The sequence below is a fragment of the Abramis brama genome, assembly GCF_963993115.1.
Source record: "Abramis brama genome assembly, chromosome: 8".
In the NCBI taxonomy this organism is placed as follows: domain Eukaryota; kingdom Metazoa; phylum Chordata; class Actinopteri; order Cypriniformes; family Leuciscidae; genus Abramis; species Abramis brama.
The window spans coordinates 44844655-44869239 of record NC_139970.1 but is presented as its reverse complement, the minus strand read 5'-3'; the positions used below and the strand labels follow the sequence as shown (position 1 = coordinate 44869239).

At 36.5% G+C, this 24585-nt stretch overlaps 1 protein-coding gene across 4 annotated transcripts in view; it reads right to left on the bottom strand.

The window, feature by feature from the left end:
- gpm6bb (glycoprotein M6Bb) overlaps window positions 1-24585 on the bottom strand; it is a 55946-nt gene that overhangs the window by 5671 nt on the left and 25690 nt on the right. Inside the window, exons 1-7 of one of the 4 annotated variants that reach the window (XM_084121915.1) lie at window positions 21183-21430; window positions 11128-11314; window positions 7740-7896; window positions 6419-6587; window positions 4955-5028; window positions 4801-4866; window positions 108-3474 (exon numbers count right to left, since the gene is read on the bottom strand). In XM_084121915.1, the coding sequence (XP_083978041.1) occupies window positions 3394-3474; window positions 4801-4866; window positions 4955-5028; window positions 6419-6587; window positions 7740-7896; window positions 11128-11314; window positions 21183-21231 (783 nt within the window). In that variant the 5' untranslated portion in view covers window positions 21232-21430 and the 3' untranslated portion in view covers window positions 108-3393. Of the gene's footprint in view, window positions 1-107; window positions 3475-4800; window positions 4867-4954; window positions 5029-6418; window positions 6588-7739; window positions 7897-11127; window positions 11315-21182; window positions 21431-24585 lie in introns of those variants that run through there. The other 3 variants (XM_084121913.1, XM_084121916.1, XM_084121914.1) reach the window with 3 other exon arrangements.

Sequence of the window (24585 nt, the reverse complement as noted above, 5' to 3'; positions counted from 1 at the left end):
AAACACATGAATATGCACAGGACGGGGTGTGAGGGACTGAAGCGCAGCAGAGCGAAGCTTGAAATGAGGGTTAGTACGAGATAATAACGACCACTGAGGAGAGTTCGTACACAAAGTAGGTTTATTCATTATAAAGGAAAAACTACAGCCACCACAAACTCAGAGTATTAAATAAATCATGCAATCTGACTGTTAATTCAATAACGCTGGATCTCAGTTTGAAAATAACACTGCGGTACAAGCAGGAAAAACACATGGCGACTAGCACTGAGCCACACATTAAACAGGTTCACTCATTGGACGAGCCACATCTGAAGCCGCTGTGATTCCTGATGTTGCTTTGCTAGAAATTAGCTGGTTTTTAATAGAGGGTTAAAGGGTTCATGACATGAGGAATCAAATTTGTCTTGATTGTTTTGCTCCAAAAACAGCTCGTTTTGATATTACGGGATCTGTGACATCACTCAAGCAAATACATTTGCATATTCCCGCCTCCAGAGCAAGACATCAACCAATCAATAGTTAAACATGATTGCACCGTAGGCTCCGCCCACTGGCATTCAGTAGCTAAACGGCTAATGTTAGCCTACACTGGATGCGTCACCATTCAATCCGATGCAAAACCGATTCCTGATCTTTAATCAAATTTCGATTCGATATGTGCATTTTAACTGTAGTTGTCTGTTTTGTGCAGTAAACGGTTTAATAGGTCTAGAAGGAATAAGATGCTATTAAATTAAATGTGAACCTTGAAATTTATTTACTTTTTCTTCCCATTTTAGTGAACCCAAAATTATGAAACAAATGCCCTTTAAGCTGAATACAATTATTACACACAGTCTTCTGTCATAAAGCAAGGCAGAACATTTTACTTCATTTTTAGATTTGTTAGGTTTAGTAGCATAGGTTTATTTAACATGTAGTAAGAAATGCTACCGAAACTGAATAATCAAATGTAAAAAGTAAAAACACTGTATGAATTAAATATATATTGATATAAATATATATTGAGTGTTTATTTTTTTAACATTAATGAAAAAAGGCTGCTGTCTCTTTAAGAGTGAATGCGCGGATCTAATACACTGTTACACATCTGGTTTTCTCCCATTTGTCGGATCGCGTCAGAGGATTTCATGTTTGTTCGGAGCGATCGAATGTTTTCGCTGGAAGATGTCATGACCCCTTTAACAGAAGCAATAATAAAGTTTTAACAAGGTTTTAGGACGAGTTTTTAGCTGTAAATTAATGCATCTACTGCCTTTAAAAAGTTAAATTCACATAATCAAGCGTTTGGCAGATTCTTCTGATCACAAGCTGCAATTATCAACGTGATTTTAATAATGTGTCCTAATGTAAAGTTTTTAGTAATGACCTTAAATCAAAGGACACAGTTTGTTCCTAATGACAGCATGTTTTTGTTTATTAATAGTAAAGCAGACAGTGTTATGATGAGCAAATCATATAATAATACATGACAAGATCTACCGTAGCGTGTTCTGATCATATAGATGCAGTTTTGAATGAAATCTGATCTTACAGATAATGCAACTAAATATGTTTTTTTTTTAGAATTTAAAATGATTTATTTGTATTTTGACAGTGAAAGGTCTGTGTTTAAAATAACTCCATAAAGACACCAACAATCTTCATAATACTGCTTAAAACAAATGAATAGGAATGCTAAAACAACACTGAAAACTGTAAACGGGTTCGAAGGAAGAAAACACTGAAACACTGGAAGGCTCACTGGCACCGGCACAACTGGCAGAATTCAGAAACTTTTACCTTTAGAAACTATATTTCCCCCAGTACACCTCAGCAGATTCTGGAGGCTAAAATCACATTCATTTTCTCTATAGAGGAATTGAATAAAACCCCAGAGTTTATAACACATGTGTTTCTAAAGGGATTTACTTATCTTATTTAGAATCTTATTTAAATTCATGAAATAAAAATATATCATTTTCGGTGTCAGTACGAGTTTTGATTTTGAAAAAATTCTCTTCTGCTCAACAAGGCTGCAATTGTGATCAAAAATACAGTAAAAATTGTGAGATATTATTCTAATGTAAATCATCTGTTCTCTATGTGAATATACAGTAAAGTGTAATTTATTCCTGTGATCAAAGCTGAATTTATCATCATTACTCCAGTCTTCAGTGTCACATGATCCTTCAGAAATCACTCTAATATGATGATTTGATGCTCAAGAAACATTTATGATTATTATCAGTAGGCGCGTTTCCATTACAGATTTGCACAACTTTTGTGATTTTTTTCTAAATGTTGACAAAAAATGATTGCGAATTGACGGTGTTTCCATTAACCGATGTTATGCGACTAAAACTTCGTTTTTCCTCTCGCAATCAGTAAAATCATTCCAAAAGCCACGGTAACGGAGGCTGGTGGGTTTCTGTACTATATCCCAGCCACTGCACTGGCCATTATTATTAATGCAAGGAGATGTGTGTGTGTTTTCAAGCATTAATGGGTAAGGAACTGTTTCCATTGCAGTTTTGCAAATTATTTCTTTTTCGAATTGCCTGAAAAACCTCCTCATGCGAGCGGGAAAACTTTTTTGCGATAAATGGGAGTTTTTGCAAAATTGACGCGTTTCCATTGGGCGTATTTTCAATTTCAATTTGCGCCATTTGAAGGGCGATGGAAACGCTAGTGTTGAGAACGGTTGCGCTGCTCCAGATTTCTGTGGAAACCGTCATACATATTATTTTTCAGGATTCTTTGATGAATAGACAGTTTAAAAGAACAGTGTTTATTTGAAATATAATTTTTTCCATCATTTTAAATGTCGTTACTGTCACTTTTGATCAATTATTTAATGCGTTCATGATGATTTATTTTTAAAAAATGTAAACTGTAATTCATATATATATATATATACTTCAAATACAAGTTTTTATACTTATCTTATATGACTTAATATGTCCTTGTCTAATTTTCAAATACTCTAAATGTTCAATTGAATCCGATGTAATTTTGTGCATCGTCTGGTTTGTTTGTTTCATGGATCAGAACTCTGAAGAATTTTCCAGAATCTCTGAAGAGAAAATGAATGGGAAAGGCCTTTCCTCTGACTGTCTGCATCTGTCCTGACTGATGATAATACTCTAGAGACTGCAGGAGGGATGTAAAGAGACTATATTAGGCTTCAAATTAAGCTTTTCTAGTGGTTGCAGAAACAAATGTAAACTTTCCATAACAACACGTCCATGTTTACAGCACCTGCGTCCAAAATGCTACATCTGTATACAATCCTATATTTACACATTACATGTCAAAAGCAATGAAATGTTTCTCTCATTTGTTTTCATCTCTATTATTTTAGTCCATATTGTCAGTGGCTGCTCATCTAGGCACTTTGATGCAACTGCGTTAAAATTTAGTGCAGCAGTCCTCTCGACTCTTAAACTTCAAAACAGCAAAGTTATACGTGGTAGCCATCATGTAGATGAGCTGGTGGAAGAGAAAGCACAAATATGAGATAATAAAGAATATGAAACGGAATAAAGAAACGCATTTAGTGACAGTTTGACTATAGATGAAGTAAGTCTGTTGTTCCTGAGATTACACCGCTAACACTGTCGACACTGCAAGCGTCTGACTTTGCATGGGTTATTTTAGAATAGCAAAATAAAGTTAGTATGGAAATATATGCGCACACAGATTAGAAAAAAATATATTTAAATTAGAAGGCAAAGACCAACACGGGTTGCAGAAATTATTTAAATATTTAAAACATTAAAAAAAATTACATTACAAATAAAATTCATAGTAAAAAGAATATTTGTAACAGAAAAAATTATATAAAATATATAATTATTTAATTAAAGAAATAATAAAATTAAAATACATAAAATTAAAATAAAATGAAATTAAATAAAGACTAAAATTAAATAAAGAAATAAAATTAAAACACAAAAAATATTAAATATAATTAAATATAATTAAATAAAGAAATAAAGTTTTTTGTTTTTATTTTTTATATTTCTTTATTTAAATGTATTTAATATAATTTTATTTAATTGAATTTTAATTTTGTGTATTTTAATTTTATTATTTTTGTATTTAATTTTATTTAATTGAATTTTATTTTAAAGAAATAATACAATTTAAATAAAAAAAATTTAATTAAATTAAATTAAATAAAGAAATAATAAAATGATAATACACAAAATTAAAATGAAATCAAATTAAATAAAGAAATAATAAAATTAAAATACACAACTTTAAAATTAAATTAAATTAAGAAATCAAAATTAAAATACACAAAATTAAAATTAAATTAAATTAAAGAAAGAAATAATACAATTTAAATACATAAAATTCAATCAAATAAACTAAAATTAAATAAGAATAATAATCTACCAGTGAGCTGTAGTAGTTGTGCAATGAGTCAATACTATAAACCGGTCTTCTGTCAACTGAAGGTGTAACACGACACATCAGACGCTTCCAGTGTAGACAGCTTTACTGATTATAATGGGACTGATCTAGTTTTGTGGCGTTAAATCTGTTGTCTTAAGTCGTAATGTTCTCAATTAAGCATGTGACTAAATACTCGAAAATAAAGTAAAATATCTAATGCATTATTCTGGAGAAACGCTTCTGCTAAAGCTGGCATCCCACGTCTCCTCAAACTAACCATTAGATCAGGGGCTTAAAGCACATGGTTTGCAGGAGATGGCGCTGGGAATGAAGGGACAAAAAAAAAAGAAAAAAGAGGAGGAATAGGAACAAACACCCCATTTATATGTGATCATACGAGAAACATGTGCTTACCAGAGCAATGACAGTCGCTCCGGCTCCGGCACACGCGACGATATACAGGTGGTACGACAGGTAGAACTGCAGCACACAAACACAAGAGCATGTGTATCTACTGTATCTACTGCGGGACAACTGAGGTAACAAGCTGAGAAGTGTGTGTTCATACCTCGCTGGTGTTGCAGATGTCACCTAGCGTTGAGCCGCAAGCTTTTCCCGGAGTCGCGTTCCATGGAATAATTCCTGTTTCGGCATACAGAGTTAACAATCACACACACAATCCTCATCAACACTGCATTTATAGTGAAGGATCATGGGTTTGATTTCCAGGAAATGCCTGAATTGATTAAATGTAAACTTAAATGCAACGCAAGTCGTTTCAGATTAAAGTGACATCATCTGTCGATCAGGGTTTGAAATGAACTTTTTCACTCTCCGGACAATTTTGGCTACAAAAATTTTAAGTTACCGGCCATTCAGAACTTCTATTAGCCCAATTTTTTTTTTTTTTATTAATAATTAAACTAGATTTTCTACGTCACAGCTTATATATATATCCTCTTTCATCCTCATCACCAAAAATGTGTTCAAGTGGACAGATCAATACAGAACATTAGGATGTTGGAAAAACATTTCTGTTCAGCAAATGCTTTTTAATATTCGCTATTGCTTCAATGCAAATGATCAAGAGCGCCGTTTTTTGTTGCGTAGTGACGTGTGTGTTCGAGTAAGCCAGATATGAGCAGATTCTGTGCAATACGCTATATTTAATATATCATGATGACTCACAAGTATTTGCACTAAATCTGCAGATTTGGCTTACACACAAACTTCCCCAGAAGTAAACATGAGTAAACATAATAAGTAACGCCATATTGGCTAGTGATTTGACAGCATTAGCCGCCACTGTTGATTTTACCCACTTTAAAGGAGAAGTTCACTTTCAAAAAAACTTTTGCTGATAATTTACTCACCCCCATGTCATCCAAGATGTCCATGTCTTTCTTTCTTCAGTCGCAAAGAAATTAAGGTTTTTGATGAAAACATTCCAGGATTTCCCCCCATGTAATGGATTCTATTGGGACCCAAACGGTAGAAGGTCCAAATGACAGTTTAAGTGCAGCTTCAAAGGGCTTTAAACGATACCAGACGATGAATAAGGGTCTTATCTAGCGAAACGATCGGTCATTTCCAAAATAAATAAAAAAGTTTAAGTTTTATAAGCACAAACGCTCGCCTTGCTCTGTTCTGTGATGCGCGTTGAAGACGTCACGTAATACGCAATTACGTTGAAAAGGTCACGCTTTTTTTATTTATTTTGGAAATGACCGATCGTTTCGCTAGATAAGACCCTTATTCATCGTCTGGTATCGTTTAAAGCCCTTTGAAGCTGCACTGAAACTGTCATTTGGACCTTCTACCGTTTGGGTCCCAATAGAATCCATTACATGGGGGGAAATCCTGGAATGTTTTCATCAAAAACCTTAATTTCTTTGCGACTGAAGAAAGAAAGACATGGACATCTTGGATGACATGGGGGTGAGTAAATTATCAGCAAAAGTTTTTTTGAAAGTGAACTTCTCCTTTAAGGTCTCAGATGAGAAACCCTGAACACTGAGAGTGTTTGGCGTACCGTACTGACGCACGTCCACGCAGATGCTGTCGATGGAGGTGAGGTTGGCCACCGGTGAGCGCATGGCAGCGCAGGTCGACCACATGTTGTAGAACAGGAACACGGGAACCGCTGAGAAACCGAAAACACCGAGCCACGCGATTCCCAGGACGTACGTCAGGAACACGAACTGAGAAAGAGACGTTTCACAATCAGCTTTTGAAATGGTAGAAAAAATCTGAAGCAGCAGAACTGAATTTTCAACACTGATAATAATCATAAATGTTTCTTGAGCATCAAATCATCATATTAGAGTGATTTCTGGAGGATCATGTGACTCTGAAGACTGGAGTAATGATGCTGAAAATTCAGCTTTGATCACAGGAATAAATTACACTTTACTGTATATTCACATAGAAAACAGTTATTCTACTAATATTTCACAATTTGTACTGTATTTTTGATCATTGTGTTGATTAAAGCCTTAAAGTTTAAAAGGTGAAATTTCCTGTAATATCATCAAGACATTAAAAAGGTTTCAGACTCCACAGCAACTGCATGGGATATAATGAATTATTTCTGAACTACACTGGCCTTAAAGAGGACCTTTTATAAAGTCCTGATGTTGTTTTCAGGCTCTACTAGAGCAGGTTTTCCTGCTTGAATGTTGATTATTCTCCTCATATTCTCCATTGTTGCGGCTCCTCTCTTCCCAGTCTGTCAGTAACGCTCTGTTTACTTCCTGTCTCTATGAGGCCCCTCCTCCTGAAAAGCACACTGTGCTCTGATTGGTCGGCTGGATCAGTGTGTTGTGATTGGTCGAGTGCTTCGAGTGTGTTTGGGAAATGCCCCGCCCCTTACCATAACCGCCAGTTTAACACACTACTAACTAGCTCAACCAGGCCCCGCCCCTTTATTCTGCGCATTAATTATTATAATGAGGAATATTGTGACGTGTTCGTTCCCGGAAGAAACTCAAGACTACAATGGAGGCGTTTCAGGAGTTCAGAAACACTGACACTGATATAGAGAATAACTCACTTTTTAATGCTCTAACAGCAACATTACACATTAAAGACAGATGAAAACGTTAAAAATCATAATAAGACCCCTTTAACCCTTTAAGACTAGTGAAAGATGTCTTTCAAGTTTCAAGTTTCAAGTTTTCATGTCTTTAACTGGATCTTTAAGATTGTGATGTTTGATCCACCGCTGAACATCAGAGACAGTGAAGGTTCTGGAAAGCGACTTTGTTTCTTGTTGTAATGGAGGGACTTTTTGATGCTCGAACATCAACATTACACACTGAAGACAGATGAAGAAAAGCAGAATGTGAGGGTACCATCCCACTGATGCAGCGTCCGCAGACGGTGGTCTTGAACTCGTTGTGGAGCTCCTTCACGGCACTGGTGGTGTAAAAGCCCTCGGCGAGGAGAATGATGCCGTATAAGAAGAAGAAGGAGGCGATGCCGTAGATGACGTACTGCATGAGCTGGACTCTGGAGAACGGCAGAGGAACAGATGTTATTGCTTGATGTAAATCTGTGACGCTGGGACATGAGCTGCTAGAAATCAACATATATCTCAATTATCGTCCCAAGAGTCTTTAAAGTCCCCCTGTAATCAATCATTTTATCCCTTAAAACTCATCTTTGATCACCTTAATTACATTTTTAAAAGTTTTTTTCCATCTTCATCTCTTAAAATATCTTGAATGTAACTCGACACCCTTGCCTCATTTAGTATGCGCGGTTCTATGAATATGCAAATGAGCTCCGCCTCCACTCACTCACTCAGCTCAGAGATCCACTGGTTGACGATCACACGTTGATCTGATTGGTTACAAGGTAGTTTGTGACGTCAGAAACACCAGCGATTTCAAAGCGTGTTTTTGAGACTGTCTTTGGTTCACTGCAGTTTTAAGGAGGAAATACTCAGCAATGGTGTCGACTTATGAATTTACACATGGTTTGTCTTAAAGCAGATTAAAAACACCACATAGACACAAACAACATTAAAAGCTGGATTTTCACCACAGGGGGACTTTTAATACTTAATTTTTTAACACAGCAAATCATTTTAACAAATGTAAGACTATCTTCTGTTGTCAGTATGCATTTACAAAGGACTTAGTTCCAGTCCTTGATTCTGATTGGTCAATAGCTGTGTTTTATTCACGATAAATGAATACCCAACGGTTCTATGCCTCACTACACAACAACCCTAGTAGTGTTGCTTTCGTCAACGAAAATTATGACGAAATATTGTCGTCAACGAACCGTTATCACCTGACGAAAACGAGACGAGACGTAAATGCTGGTCATGTGACGATGACTAAAATACATGTATAATGCAATATCGTTGACGAATAAAAACGAGACTAAATGTGGTTTACAAAATAAAAACTATGCTAAAATGTCTCTTCATTTTCGTTGACCAAAACGAGACGAGACGAAATGTTATAACGTCACGACGAATGAGAGAGTTGTGCGTGAACCCATAGCTTTGTCGGGTTTAAATTCTGGTTTGCGATCTGGTCACCCGATTATCAGCGAATTTAACAATATTACTCCATTAGTTATTCTATTAAAATGTCTCATTGATATATTTGACACATTCATAATCGTTACTTTTGCCGGTTCTTTGTGACAGCTGTGTGTTATTGGCAGCGTCTCTGGTTACATGAACGCGTCACCGCATCAGCACCAGAACATGGAGATTTTATTTTAGAGAATAATCGCAACCTATTCGATATTCTATAATTAAATAAACTAATCGAATATCCAAAAATCGTGACTCATCCCTGCATGGAATCTCGTTTCTTTTCCCAAATCTTCACTCACGTCTCACCCATTTTCTAAAGGGATTATAAACGTTTCTTCATTGGTTCGCTTTTAATTAGGCCTATTATATTCGTATTCTTTACTGTGGTAAAGTAGAAAAACGCTGTAGGACAGAGAGCCTACATTTGTACTTGCATGTCAAATTCTTTTTAACACAGTTTGTGCTTGTTATATTAGACATAGGGCGCGTCAAGTTTAGTTGTAAAGCGCGTTTCACACGCGCGGGTGATTTTTAGTTTCACTTTCTCTGGCAGCGCAATCTCAAACACAGCCTAAATATCTCGCCCTTGTGGAGGATAAAATTCGCTCTTCAGACCAATTTACATCAAGTAGAAAACATGAAGATATCATAAAGAGATCGATGGTCTTTCCTGCTCGTGAGAGCGCAGGCTATATCACGCGTCTTTGTGTGGAAATATAAAACAAGTTTTTATTTTTTTATTTTTTTAAATAACCCCCGAACCATCGCCTGTAGTTGGTCCATTACCGCGGTGGTAAAAAAAAAAAAAACTGCCACCGTCACAGCCCTAAATATACTAAATATAATAAGATAACCTTGTTTGAAATTCTATATTGACTGGGTTAAATATAATTGCATTGCTAAAAAGAGACTAAAATACAATTTTCATTGACTAAAACTAGACTAAAATGTCATCAGTTTTCGTCGACTAAAACTTGACTAGACTAAAAAGAGTATGAACGTGACTAAAACTAATAAAAACTAAAACGACAGCTTGACACAAAGACTAGACTAAAACTAAAATTAAAACAGGCCGCCAAAAACAACACTAAACCCTAGCAACCACTCTTAGCAACGCAAACATAATAGTTCTCATTGATATTGTTAATTGAAGCTTATAGAGTATTGAGAGATATAGCAGATAGATAGACATAGCATTTTCCCTCAGGTCTGTCCTATATTCATAATAAAAAATCTGTTTGAATGTCTGCAGCGATATCTTGTCATTTTAACAGTTAATGGGTTTTCCCGTGACACGCTAGTCATTTATCAGTTGAGTCTTGCTTCTCACAATAAGTTTCAGTCCTTTCAATATAAAAGTCTTCTCTACTGACTAATGAGTGATCATTAAAGGTGCATTATGTAATATTTAGGAGGATCTGTTGACAGAAATGCAATATCATACACATAACTATGTTTTCAGTGGCGTATAAAGACCTTACATAATGCTTAATGAACCGTTGTGTGTTTATTAGCTTAGAATGAGCCATTTCTCTCTACACACACCGCGGGTCCGCTTACATCCACATGTTTCTACGGTGGCCCTGAACGGACAAACGCGTTTCATCACTATGTTGTTCTTCGTGCAAAGCTTCAGCTAAAGTCAGCGAATAAAACACTGACACAATGATGAACAGGTAACAATAATATTCACAATGACATATCGTTTTACTGAATAATTAAGTAAACCTAATTTCTTAATTAATCCTCATTGCTTAACTGCTACTCTCTGCTGTCTCAGACGACGACATCACTTCCTGTCGGCCACCGTAATTTCTGTTGGGTGCAATTCACAACCTCACCACTAGATGCCGCTAAAAATTACACACTGCACCTTTAAGACAGTCTTTGCCGCCATCTAATGGTGAAATAATGTATGTGACTTCTGCTGCTGTTCACGGTCAGGGACTATTTTTTCCAGCGGAAGGAAGGCTTTTAGTGATATTAGTTCATGAAAGTTGCATTGATACATATTTTTCAGCTTTAATATTTGTATTGTGTGATTATAAAAGCAATAAGGCACTCGAGGCTAGTGCTGTATCGTAAATAAGTATTGAGTATCGAGTTATGCAAGTATGCTGTATCGAGTACCTTATTGCTTACATACAATATCAGCAACACACACACACACACACACACACACTCACATGTCGGTCAGCATGGCGTGGTCGCTGGTGATCTTGGAGAAGTGGTTCTCCAGGATCGTGAGTGTTCCCGTGAGAGCGACGTGTCCACATCCGCAGAACAGAGCCACTCCGGAGAAACACAAGATGGTGGCCAGCAGAGACGCGTACGGCACGCCTCCCAGACACTTAATGCAGCACTCAAAACAACCTGCACACACACACACACAGAGTTTATAATCAGTACAGTTTTAAGGGTTATACTCAGCATGCATGCTTCACATTCCTGGATGCATATGTTTTAAAACAACTAGTGCTGAGCAACGATTAATCGCGATTAATCGCATCAAAAATAAAAGTTTGTGTTACATAAATATGTGTTCTGTGTATAATTATTTTGTATTTGTATATATAAATACACACACATGAATGTATATATTTTAGAAAAATGTGTTATTTATATATAAAATATTTATATCTTATAATATAAATTATGTACAAATAAAGTATATACATGCAAATATTTCTTAAATATATACATACACGCATATGTGTGTATTTATATATACAAAATAATTCAAATGATTAGAAATCAGGAACGATAATGTTTACGCATTAGGTCAAGTGTGTGTGTGTGTGAGTGTGTGTGTGTGTGCTTCCGATAATCAGTAGACGGAGAGAAGACGGTCTTGTGTGGCTGTTTGAACACATCGGATCACATGAGCGTTTACACTACGAAAGCAATCTGGTTTGAATGTGTTTTGGACAAACTCTCCACCGGAGTTCAGCATCGACCAAACGCATCGTAACACCAGCTGTGAACAGGCTGTGAACCGTTTCTGAATGGAAAAGACCTGCATGAAAAAACTTCAAAAACTCTTATTTTGTTCTTCACAGGAAAAAAAAAACAAGGAAAAATAAGAGCTAAACAACATGAGTGTAAACAAGAGATTGTTCTGGGCTGGCAAACCGTTTCTCTGCCATAAAACTCAGAACTGACTAATTAAAAACAGAGTAAAGCACAGAGATTGAAAAACATAAAAAAAACTAATGAACTGCATGTGTGTGTGTGTGTGTGTGTGTGTGTGTGTTGCTTCCTCAGTCTGGGTTCACAAAAAAACAACAACAATAACAATGGCTATTGGTTTTACCAGTGTTACAAGAATGAAGAGCATAAAAACACTGCGGAAATACTGGAAAAAACAACAACTCTAAAACAAAATATCAGGCAGAAATAATTAATGGAGGCTTTTATGGATATGTGAGAATATGTTTGCCTTCTTAGCCACTCATCATCCACACACTCAGAGTCTGGACTCGTCCACAATGATCATCAATGATGATTCATGAGGAGTGATGAAGAAACACATGAGCTGCTGTGCAATAATGGACACGCCATGATTTAACATGATTTATAAATGAACCAAAGCCTCTTTAAACAAGACATGAAAGAAAAATTCTGTGCTGAATAAATCGGCACTGTATCTAAACAGTTAAACAGGAGGAGGATATGGTGCATTAATGCCAGTGTTTGGTAGAAACTAACTTAAAGTAGTGACGCTGCTGTTTTAACTAATACATTATTTCAATAACTGAACAATTACATAAATAAACATTTAATTTGAAAGGAAGACTTTTGGCCTTGTGATATTATTTCTGATATATTGTTATTATTGTAATGTTTTTATTCAGATTTTTGTTTATAATTTTCATTATCCTCAAAATTTTCATTAGGATTTTTATTACTGTAAAAATGAAAGCAGCATAACAAATACTACAATGACAAATATCAATGTTTTAAATAATTTAAAATATTTGTAAAAAAAAATTAAAATTCACTTTTTTCACATTACAGTAATTAAGATGTTTGGCATTAAAGTAACGAAGAAATACGCTTAATTGTCTTGAAAAGTTGAATTGCAATTTTTTTTTTTAAAATAAAATAAAATAATAATATGGGAATGTAAGGAAAATAATTAAATGAAATTAAAAAAGAATATATAAAAAGGGGAAATACTACGGGAATATTATGATAATGTGAGAAAAATGTTTTCAAAAATGGGATAATAATATGGGAATGTGAGAAATATTTAAAAATAAATAAATAAATAAATAAATAAAAATGGGATGATAATAATATGGAAATAATATGAGAATGTGATAAAATAAATAAATAAATAAAATAAAAATGGGATAATAATATGGGAATGTGATATTTAAAAATTAATTAATTAATTAAAAATGGGATAATAATATGGGAATAATATGAGAATGTGAGAATAAATAAATTAATAAAATAAAAATGGGATAATAATATGGGAATGTGAGAAATATTTAAAAATAAATAAATAAATAAAAATGGGATAATAATATGGGAATGTGAGAAATATTTAAAAATAAATAAATAAAAATGGGATAATAATATGGGAATGTGAGAAATTAAATAAATAAATAAAAATGGGATAATAATATGGGAATGTGAGAAATATTTAAAAATAAATAAAAAATAAATAAAAATGGGATAATAATATGGGAATAATATGAGAATGTCAGAAACAAAATTAATTAATTAAATAAAATGAATTAAAAACAGGATAAATGGGAATGAGAGCATTTGTTTGCCGCCTTAGTTGCTCATCACCTTATAACTTCGAACAAACTAAAATGAGAAAACTTCCTGGAGGAAGAAATGTGCTTATTTGTCGAGTTACATCGCAAAAAAATACTTTTTTTTATTTTTTTAAAGGTACTAAAAATAGGTTTAATTTAGAAACATGTTGAACAAGCCTCAAATGATGACGCTGGAGTCTATGTACATTCCGCCCTCATCCGGGAGCAGAAAGCCCAGCAGTGATTAATGCAAGGCCATTGTGCACAGTCCCGATCCTGAACGTTCCTCTACACAGAGGCCTGTTTCCCGGCACACAAAGGCAAATTAAAGCAGATTTATTAAGCAGCGGAGAGGCCTTTCAGATCCCGAATGTGTCCCACAGTTCGTGCCCAGCATTTATGAGGCTCACCGGGTGAAAGCATTCTGTGCTGGTGAATAGAGTTTCCATAGCAGCGAGTTAACCACAACCCAGTGAGTACTGGCCACGGCACAGTCTCTCACGACCCACACACACACACACACACACACACACTCTCTCTCTCTTATGAAGCCACTTCAATGCTACAATCTATTCCCACCCTTTCCAGAAACACTTGGGGAATCTTGTTTACTGTCCCGTGAGTTACAGAAAACCATTATAAGGTTTTAGTCAACTGACCAAAATAATCGGATGATTCACATCCAATGAATGAATCAGTCTGACGTTAAAAACGGCTTCAAATTATGAAAAAACAGCCAAAAAAAAAAAAAAAAAAACTAATTTGGTATCAGAGTCTGAATTAAGCATCTTCATTTGTAATAATTACAGATTAAGTACTATTTTAATTACATTTAACAGTAGAGTGACAGTCACAGAGGTTTTCGAAACATCACAATTAATAAATAAATAAATATATATTGTATATCTTAAAAATATGTATATCATGGCCACAATTTAACAATTCGTTCCCTTGTTTTAGTTAAATAGTGGCCATGAATTAAGAATTCGTTCTGGCGACTTAATTCGTTCCCTCGCTTTAGTAAATCGTGGCCATAAATTAAGAATTCGTTCTGACGACTTAATTCGTTCCCTCGCTTTAGTAAATCGTGGCCATAAATTAAGAATTCGTTCTGACGACTTAATTCGTTCCCTCGCTTTAGTAAATCGTGGCCATAAATTAAGAATTCGTTCTGACGACTTAATTCGTTCCCTCGCTTTAGTAAATCGTGGCCATGAATTAAGAATTCGTTCTGACGACTTAATTCGTTCCCTCGCTTTAGTAAATCGTGGCCATGAATTAAGAATTCGTTCTGACGACTTAATTCGTTCCCTTGTTTTAGTAAATCGTGGCCATAAATTAAGAATTCGTTCTGACGACTTAATTCGTTCCCTTGTTTTAGTAAATCGTGGCCATAAATTAAGAATTCGTTCTGACGACTTAATTCGTTCCCTTGTTTTAGTTAAATCGTGGCCATGAATTAAGAATTCGTTCTGACGACTTAATTCGTTACCTTGTTTTAGTAAATCGTGGCCATAAATTAAGAATTCGTTCTGACGACTTAATTCGTTCCCTTGTTTTAGTAAATCGTGGCCATAAATTAAGAATTCGTTCTGACGACTTAATTCGTTCCCTTGTTTTAGTTAAATCGTGGCCATGAATTAAGAATTCGTTCTGACGACTTAATTCGTTCCCTCGCTTTAGTAAATCGTGGCCATAAATTAAGAATTTGTTACGACGACTTAATTCGTTCCCTCGCTTTAGTAAATCGTGGCCATAAATTAAGAATTCGTTCTGACGACTTAATTCGTTCCCTCGCTTTAGTAAATCGTGGCCATAAATTAAGAATTCGTTCTGACGACTTAATTCGTTCCCTCGCTTTAGTAAATCGTGGCCATGAATTAAGAATTCGTTCTGACGACTTAATTCGTTCCCTCGCTTTAGTAAATCGTGGCCATGAATTAAGAATTCGTTCTGACGACTTAATTCGTTCCCTTGTTTTAGTAAATCGTGGCCATAAATTAAGAATTCGTTCTGACGACTTAATTCGTTCCCTTGTTTTAGTAAATCGTGGCCATAAATTAAGAATTCGTTCTGACGACTTAATTCGTTCCCTTGTTTTAGTTAAATCGTGGCCATGAATTAAGAATTCGTTCTGACGACTTAATTCGTTACCTTGTTTTAGTAAATCGTGGCCATAAATTAAGAATTCGTTCTGACGACTTAATTCGTTCCCTTGTTTTAGTAAATCGTGGCCATAAATTAAGAATTCGTTCTGACGACTTAATTCGTTCCCTTGTTTTAGTTAAATCGTGGCCATGAATTAAGAATTCGTTCTGACGACTTAATTCGTTCCCTCGCTTTAGTAAATCGTGGCCATAAATTAAGAATTTGTTACGACGACTTAATTCGTTCCCTCGCTTTAGTAAATCGTGGCCATAAATTAAGAATTCGTTCTGACGACTTAATTCGTTCCCTCGCTTTAGTAAATCGTGGCCATGAATTAAGAATTCGTTCTGACGACTTAATTCGTTCCCTTGTTTTAGTTAAATCGTGGCCATGAATTAAGAATTCGTTCTGACGACTTAATTCGTTCCCTTGTTTTAGTAAATCGTGGCCATAAATTAAGAATTCGTTCTGACGACTTAATTCGTTCCCTTGTTTTAGTTAAATCGTGGCCATGAATTAAGAATTCGTTCTGACGACTTAATTCGTTCCCTCGCTTTAGTAAATCGTGGCCATAAATTAAGAATTTGTTACGACGACTTAATTCGTTCCCTCGCTTTAGTAAATCGTGGCCATAAATTAAGAATTCGTTCTGACGACTTAATTCGTTCCCTTGTTTTAGTAAATCGTGGCCAGAAATTAAGAATTTGTTACGACGACTTAATTCGTTCCCTTGTTTTAGTAAATCGTGGCCATAAATTAAGAATTCATTCTGACGACTTAATTCGTTCCCTCGCTTTAGTAAATCGTGGCCATAAATTAAGAATTCATTCTGACGACTTAATTCGTTCCCTCGCTTTAGTAAATCGTGGCCATAAATTAAGAATTTGTTACAACGACTTAATTCGTTCCCTTGCTTTAGTAAATCGTGGCCATAAATTAAGAATTCATTCTGACGACTTAATTCATTCCCTCGCTTTAGTAAATCATGGCCATAAATTAAGAATTTGTTATGACGACTTAATTCGTTCCCTCGCTTTAGTAAATCGTGGCCATAAATTAAGAATTCGTTACGACGACTTAATTCATTCCCTCGCTTTAGTAAATCATGGCCATAAATTAAGAATTTGTTATGACGACTTAATTCGTTACCTTGTTTTAGTAAATCGTGGCCATAAATTAAGAATTTGTTATGACGACTTAATTCGTTACCTTGTTTTAGTAAATCGTGGCCATAAACTAAGAATTCGTTACGACGACTTAATTAATTCCCTCGCTTTAGTAAATCATGGCCATAAATTAAGAATTTGTTATGACGACTTAATTCGTTACCTTGTTTTAGTAAATCGTGGCCACTTTGAACTAATTTGTTCCCTTGTTTTAATAAATCATGGCCATAAATTAAGAATTCGTTATGACGACTTAATTCGTTCCCTCGCTTTAGTAAATCATGGCCATAAATTAAGAATTTGTTACGACGACTTAATTCGTTCCCTCGCTTTAGTAAATCGTGGCCATAAATTAAGAATTCGTTACAACGACTTAATTTGTTCCCTTGTTTTAGTAAATTGTGGCAAAGTTGAATAAATTTGTACCCTCATTTTAGTAAATCGTGACCATGAATTAAGAATTCGTTCCCACGACTTATCAATTTGTTCCCTCGTTTTAGTACATCTTGGCCAAGTTAAACTAATTCATTCCCTCGTTTTGATTGAACTAAAACAAAGGAATGAATGTGCTTCTAAGTGGCCACGATTTACTGAAATGCGGGAACTAATTCGTAAAATATGCTGACGTATTAGTGGGAACAAACACATTAATTCATGGCCACGATATGCAGGGCTCCGTATGTAAGAAATCAGAATACAGAAATATTTTGATAAAAGAAAATGTATTGACTATATGACAATAAAGTACAAATCTCCTTCCAGCGTCATTACTTTAAAGCATAACACAAGGGCGTAGATTTGGTTTGAACATTGGGGGGGTTGAAGTTTGGGTATGTCTCCTGATGCCTCCTTTTCATGTGATCATGGTATAAATATTGGGGGGGTTGTAATGCATAGATTTAAATATTGGGGGGGTTATCTCCCCCCCAACCCCCCCACAAATTACGCCCCTGGCATAACATCTCATAAAATATGTAAATATTTATGTTTAGATAAAATTTTTTATTATACTGTACATAAATTATATTTTTAGAATTATTTACTTGATTTTTTAAGAGAGACTTTTTCCATTGCGACATCATATTCCCCATGCTGTAATATTCCCAGGTGTTTTTCTTTTGATTATTCTAGTTTTCTTCAGAATGAAATACTACAGAACACTAAAAGTCGTAGTCATATTTCTTCACTTACCTTCTTGTTTCGCCTCTAATAATGTTTGTTTTCAGAGGAGCTGATGCTGTATTTAGTGCACTGAGCTTCATTCCTCAAACACTGAAATGCTGTCGTTACACATCACTTATAAAATGCATCTCCTAAAACACACACAAACACGCCACATTTCACTCTTTCCAGCTCTCCGTGCCAACAGCGGTGATCATGCCTGACTCCTGACCACAGTCATATTTCAGACTTTTTCCCCTCCATATATTCACAGAAATGTGGTCTGTCTTTAAAATGGCACAGATTCACTTAGTGTTGATGGCAGTGGAAAAACAAAGAGTTCTGAATTAAATTTGGTGTCCACAATGTTGTCACTGTCATGTGACCTACTGTGTCAGTTGCGATGCTTCACTAGGCGCGTTTCCATTACAGATTTGCGCAAAACTTTTGCGATTTTTTTCTAAATGTCAATAAAAACTATTGCGAAATGACGGCATTTCCATTAACCGATGTTATGTGACTAAAACGTCATATTTTCCTCTCACGATAAGTCATTCTAAAAATCTGGGCAATGGTTTATATATATCTCAGTCACTGCACTAGACATTATTATTAATCGAAGGAGCCGTAGGTGTTTTATCCAGGCATTAATGGCAAGGAAAGACCCTTATACTTGTGAGGGGCACATATGAGGTGTTTCTCCCTTATATCTGCTTCAAGCTTGTGATTGTGGCATTTCTTTGAGGTTTAGAATCCAGTATTCCTGTAATTCTTTTGTCTTTTACGAGTTTAACGAAGAACTCTGTCTCGTCTTCTGTCCAAACACCGCTCCATCTACGTCAGGTGACTGTAAATGCGAATTTTTGCAAAATATTCCTTCTTCGAATTGCCTGAAAAACCACCTCAAGCAAGCGTAAAAAAGGAGGAAGAGGAGAAGGAGAAAGGGAGGAAGAGGAGAAAAGGAAGAAGAGGAGGAGAAGAGAAGAAAAGGGGGAAGAGGAGGAGACGAGGAGAAAAGGAGCAAGAGGAGGAGCAGAAGAGGAGAAAAGGAGGAAGAGGAGGAGAAGAAGAGGAGAAAAGGAGCAAGAGGAGGAGATGAGGAGAAGAGGAGCAAGAAGAGGAGCAGAAGAGGAGAAAAGGAGGAAGAAGAGGAGAAGAAGAGGAGAAAAGGAAGAAGAGAAGAAAAGAAAAGAAAAGGAGGAAGAGGAGAAGAAGAGGAGAAAAGGAGGAAGAGGAGGAGCAGAAGAGGAGGAACAGAAGAGGAGAAAATGAGGAAGAGTAGAAGTAGAAGAGGAGAAAAGGAGCCAGAGGAGGAGCAGAAGAGAAGAAGAGGAGCAAGAGGAGGAGCAGAAGAGGAGAAAAGGAAGAAGAGGAGGAGAAGAGAAGAAAATGAGGAAGAGGAGAAGAGCAGGAGCAGAAGAGGAGAAAAGGAGCAAGAGGAGCAGCAGAAGAGAAGAGGAGGAGCAGAAGAGAAGAAAATGAGCAAGAGGAGGAGGAGAAAAGGAGCAAGAAGAGGGGAAAAGGAGGAAGAGGAGGAGCAGAAGAGGAAAAGAGGAGGAAGAGGAGGAGCAGAAGAGGAGAAGAAGAGGAAGGAGGAGCAGAAGAGGAGAAAGAGGGAAAAAGGAGCAAGAGGAGCAGCAGAAGAGAAGCAGAAGAGGAGAAAGGAGGAAGAGGAGGAGCAGAAGAGGAGGAAGAGGAGGAGGAAGAGGAGGAGCAGAAGAGGAGGAGAAGAGGAAGAGGAGGAGCAGAAGAGGAGGAGCAGAAGAGGAGGAGAGGAGGAAGAGGAGGAGCAGAAGAGGAGAAAAGGAGGAAGAGGAGGAGCAGGAGAGGAGGAAGAGGAGGAGCAGAAGAGGAAGGGAAGAGCAGAAGCTCCTCATGGAGATCCAGCACAGGTCAGGCCTCGGCTCTTCCACAAACACACACTGCCTTCAGAAACCAGTTCACTCTCCGCCAGTGTCCTGCTGGTGTGTGTCTGAACAATAGGAGGTTCCACAGATCCTCACAAGTTTGTGCAAGTTCTACAGAAGTGTGTTCATGCCATGGACAAAAGTTGTCGTAAGTAAATGAACATAAACAAATCATTTAGCAGCTACGGCTTCTTCACGTCTCTAAACTTCAGCCAGACCCTTGATCTCTCAACATGAAACTTGCATGTTCTGGAAGATCATTATAGTCAACAGGACATGAGACGGTTTAAGGTATGAAGAATAAAGGTTTAAAACACTGTGCTGCAAGTAGCAGACAATCAGAGTTTACATGCACCCAAATAATCCGTTCATCATCAGAATTAGGGCTCAATTGGACTCAATTCATGTAAACACCTCAATAAATCTGTTTCAGTTTGATCCACATTACATTTTGATTGGACTGAGTAGTGATGTAATCCAATTAATGATTTTAAAAAAAACTAAGCTTTAATCAGAATATTTTCTCAACTGGATTTGAAAACATCTATTCAAAATGTCCATCAAACTGGTCAATGGATGAGACTGAATATTTGCAATAAAAAAACAACAACAACAACAAAAAAAGCTCTTCTGACATAAATGTCAGCTTTCATTTTCAATGTCATCAAGGCAAAAATGACAATCATATGAGCTGAACTTTGGTTTGTAATGCATGCAATGCACATGTAAACGAAAACATGAATCTGATTATAAAAATTAGGGTTCTTATAACAGAACTTTCAGAATCTGAAATCAGATTGGATGGATTCCGATTCACGAAAATTAGTGCATGTAAACATCTCTAGTGTCGAGCAGAATATCCAGTTCTCTGAAAAGAGACAAAGATCTCTGAAGACTTGGACCAATGACAGACCAATGCATGAAATAATAGTTTTTGGACTTTCATCAAAAGTTGTTTGTCCTCAAACCATGCCTGAGTTGGACACCTAATATGCACTTTAAAAATCCAGTTAACAACCAGCCAGAAAAGAAGCCCATGTGACGCAGTGAATCAAACGCAGTGGGAATAATGAAGCGTCACTGGTACCTCGTTTCTCCTGCTGTTCATCTTCAGTGTCGTCATACAAAGTTTCCATGGCAGAAATCCACAACACAATCCTCCTTCAAACTTTCCCAGTTCTATTCCTTCGTTTTCTCTGTTTCTCTCGCTCTCTTCCTCTGCTTTTCTCAAATATCTCTTCTTATTGCTGTCTCACCCAGAACCCACATGGACACCAACTAAAGATGTTTCCCAGTCACGTCTACACCAAATCACGGACTCATTCCCAGACCAGCACAATACCAGTGAAGGAGGAGGAGGAGGAGATCTGACAACACTGAAGTCCAACACACACTCACATGCATTTATTAACATATTTAAAAAACCACTGGCCACAAGCTAGCCGTCCATCTGCTGCCCGACCCCTGAGGACCAAAGAAAGGGGCAAGGTTTTCCCTGGACAATGGAAGACAGAACGGATGGTGGACGTGAAGAGGAACGGAGAGCAAGAGCAGATGGAGGAAAGAGAGGTAGAAATAAGAGACTTGGACCACGCATTAAATAATAGTTTTTGGACTTTCATCAAAAGTCGTTTGATCAAACAGATTAAAAGGATAAAGAACTGACAAGAACAATAACATGCAACTTTAAAGCAGATTCTGTGGCTGGACTGATCCTCATGGGAAGTTTGGGAATCGCACACAATGAGCGTTCAAGTCGATTTGGACATGTTGGTCAGTTTTGTTGGTCTTTTTTTTTTTTTTACTGGAACATTAGGCGTGCAATTCATGCTTTATCTGTATTTTATCGTTCTTGTGCTGCCATAGAGAGTTTGGCTGTGCAAGACCGTCACTAGGGATGGGCGATATATTATTATATAGTTTCTCCTTGCTCATAAAGGCTGAATAATTTACAGGAAAATACAACAAATAATATCGTTTACATGTAGCACATCAATTCTGCGAGAATTTTTAGTGGTATATCGCGAGCGATAATGGTATGGCGGTGGTGCGGCTGTCAAGTTTCCCGGCACAGCTCTAGTAAATAGATTCATTTAAATACTCTCCTCCCATAAATGTTGCATCTGAAAGCGAAACTCCTACTAATGCATATGCAATAAATAACTGTTCATCGACAACTTCTCACCGCGTGTCTTTAGTAAATCCAGACTGTAGTTTTGTTAATGCCAAAAGCTTTTAGTAAATCTGGCCCTAAATATTTAATTTGTTTACCTGCATGTCATGTGACCATTGACCAACTTCAGAGAACCATGAACATGCGAATGTGTTGTTAAAATCCCAGGGGACTTCAAGTTAATATTCCAAGTAAAGGTAACACTTTATTTTACAGTGTCCTTGTTACATATGTTACATGTACTTACCGTAGTAATAACAGTAAACTATGCATAATGACATGCTATTAACCCTAAACAAAACCAACCCCTAATCATAACCCTATAGTAAGTACATGTAGTTACTTAATATTACTCAGCACTTAAATGTATAGTTACAGTGTAACAAAGACACCTTAAAATAAAGTGTAACCCTACTTACTATAGGATTAGGGTTTGTTTGAGGGTTTAGTTGCATGTAATTATGCATAATTTACTGTTATTACTATGGTAAGTACATGTAACATATGTAACACAAACCAATGATCTACATAAAAAAATATATATATATTTGTGGTGGTGCCGATCATTCTGATGCAACTTGAAGTAGAATTATTCTGCATAATAAATTAGTAGCAATAAAATAAACTCCCAGATAGCTCTGTAAACTATCTCTGTCTTTGCAGCCGATGGAGTCGAAGTGCTGGAGATTGCAGGAGGACGGCATTGTGTTCGTCAACACGGGGTAACGAGAGGTTGAATAGTGGTCTAGTGTTCACTCACCCGTGAGCATCAGCTCTGTCTGACACACAAAACAGAAGCTTCTCAGAGCCCCGTATGTCTCTCACAACACACACACACACACACACCTCACTCAGCTTCCCAAGGGCCAACGGAGAGCCCAGATTCCCACAAGCTGTCTGGGATAACTGGAGGAATGTGGATCCGAAAGGAAGACGGGGGGATGTTCAATCATAGATCATGCGTCTCAGAATCTCATACTGGGTTTAATAAGCGAAAATCAATTTAGTCTTTTAAACTCTTAACTCGACGACCTTTCTGTGAACTCATATTACAGGCACAACCACGACCGCATACACCAAAAAACACCGTCACTAGTTTATTTGAAATGGACCTGCGGTGTGACTATTGAATAATTAGAATATTCTAAGCATTCTCTTGAATAATGAGCTTTAAAACAATCTTCCATGCATCAAAATTCTAAAATAAACAGCAAAATTATGTTTAAAATAGTTTTAGAGTACAGGAACATGAACTACACAAAAGTATTGCATATCAATGACCCAGTTAGTGATTCCTATATATACAGTGTTTCCCATTAATCACTTCGACTTCTCATAATTACAAATAAAGTCTCCAACGTTGTTTTTCACCATTAGTCTCGTAGTCAAACGATCTAAAATTGAAAGCGAGATATGGCTTTGTGCCCTTGCCAAATTGCAAGACTGCGATTAAATGAAATAAGTATGTAGTTCGTTTGCGCTGCACGTTTAAGAGCGAAGTGATCACGTGATCCCGTGTTCTCCACGTCTCAGAACGGCTCAGCTCACAGTGAAAGAACGCAGTGAAGTTTAGCGTTGCATTTGGGAAAGTAGCGGCACAAATTATACATTATTTTAACATTTGCATTTTTATTTTACACGGCTTTTTAAAAATGGCGGGTGCAATGGCATGTGTTCAGCCAATCATCGTACACTTGCGTCAAATAATGCACAGTTTCTCATTGTTAATTTTTAACAATGTCTTTATATACTTTTTTTGTGTGCCTGTTGCAACACTGACCCATTTTCTGCGTGTCAACAAACATTCAGCATCAGGTCACTGACTCAACCCAGATACATTTATGTCAATCAATCAGTGCTGACCTGTTTCACGGAGCCGGTCGATGACAGAGCAGCCGTCGAGAGAGGATATAAAGGAATGAATCACACCATGTCCAGTCTCAGCATCTCCAGACATCAGTGTTTATCACACAATACACACTTCACTGTTTATACTGTACACGCATGGCTTTCATTTCACATAGAAATATATAAATGCAGGAAGATAATTGATTGATTCCACACTTTACATTTATATTCACTCAGACCACTGTTGTTTTGACTACATATAACATTTTTGAAACATAAAAGTAGATTATTATCTGTACCACCAAACAACCATCTGTCTGTCTATCTGTCTGTCTATCTGTCTGTCTATCTATCTATCTATCTGTCTGTCTATCTATCTGTCTATCTATCTGTCTATCTATCTATCTATCTGTCTGTCTATCTGTCTGTCTATTAGTGCTGTAGCGGTGCGTCGATGACGTCGACGCGT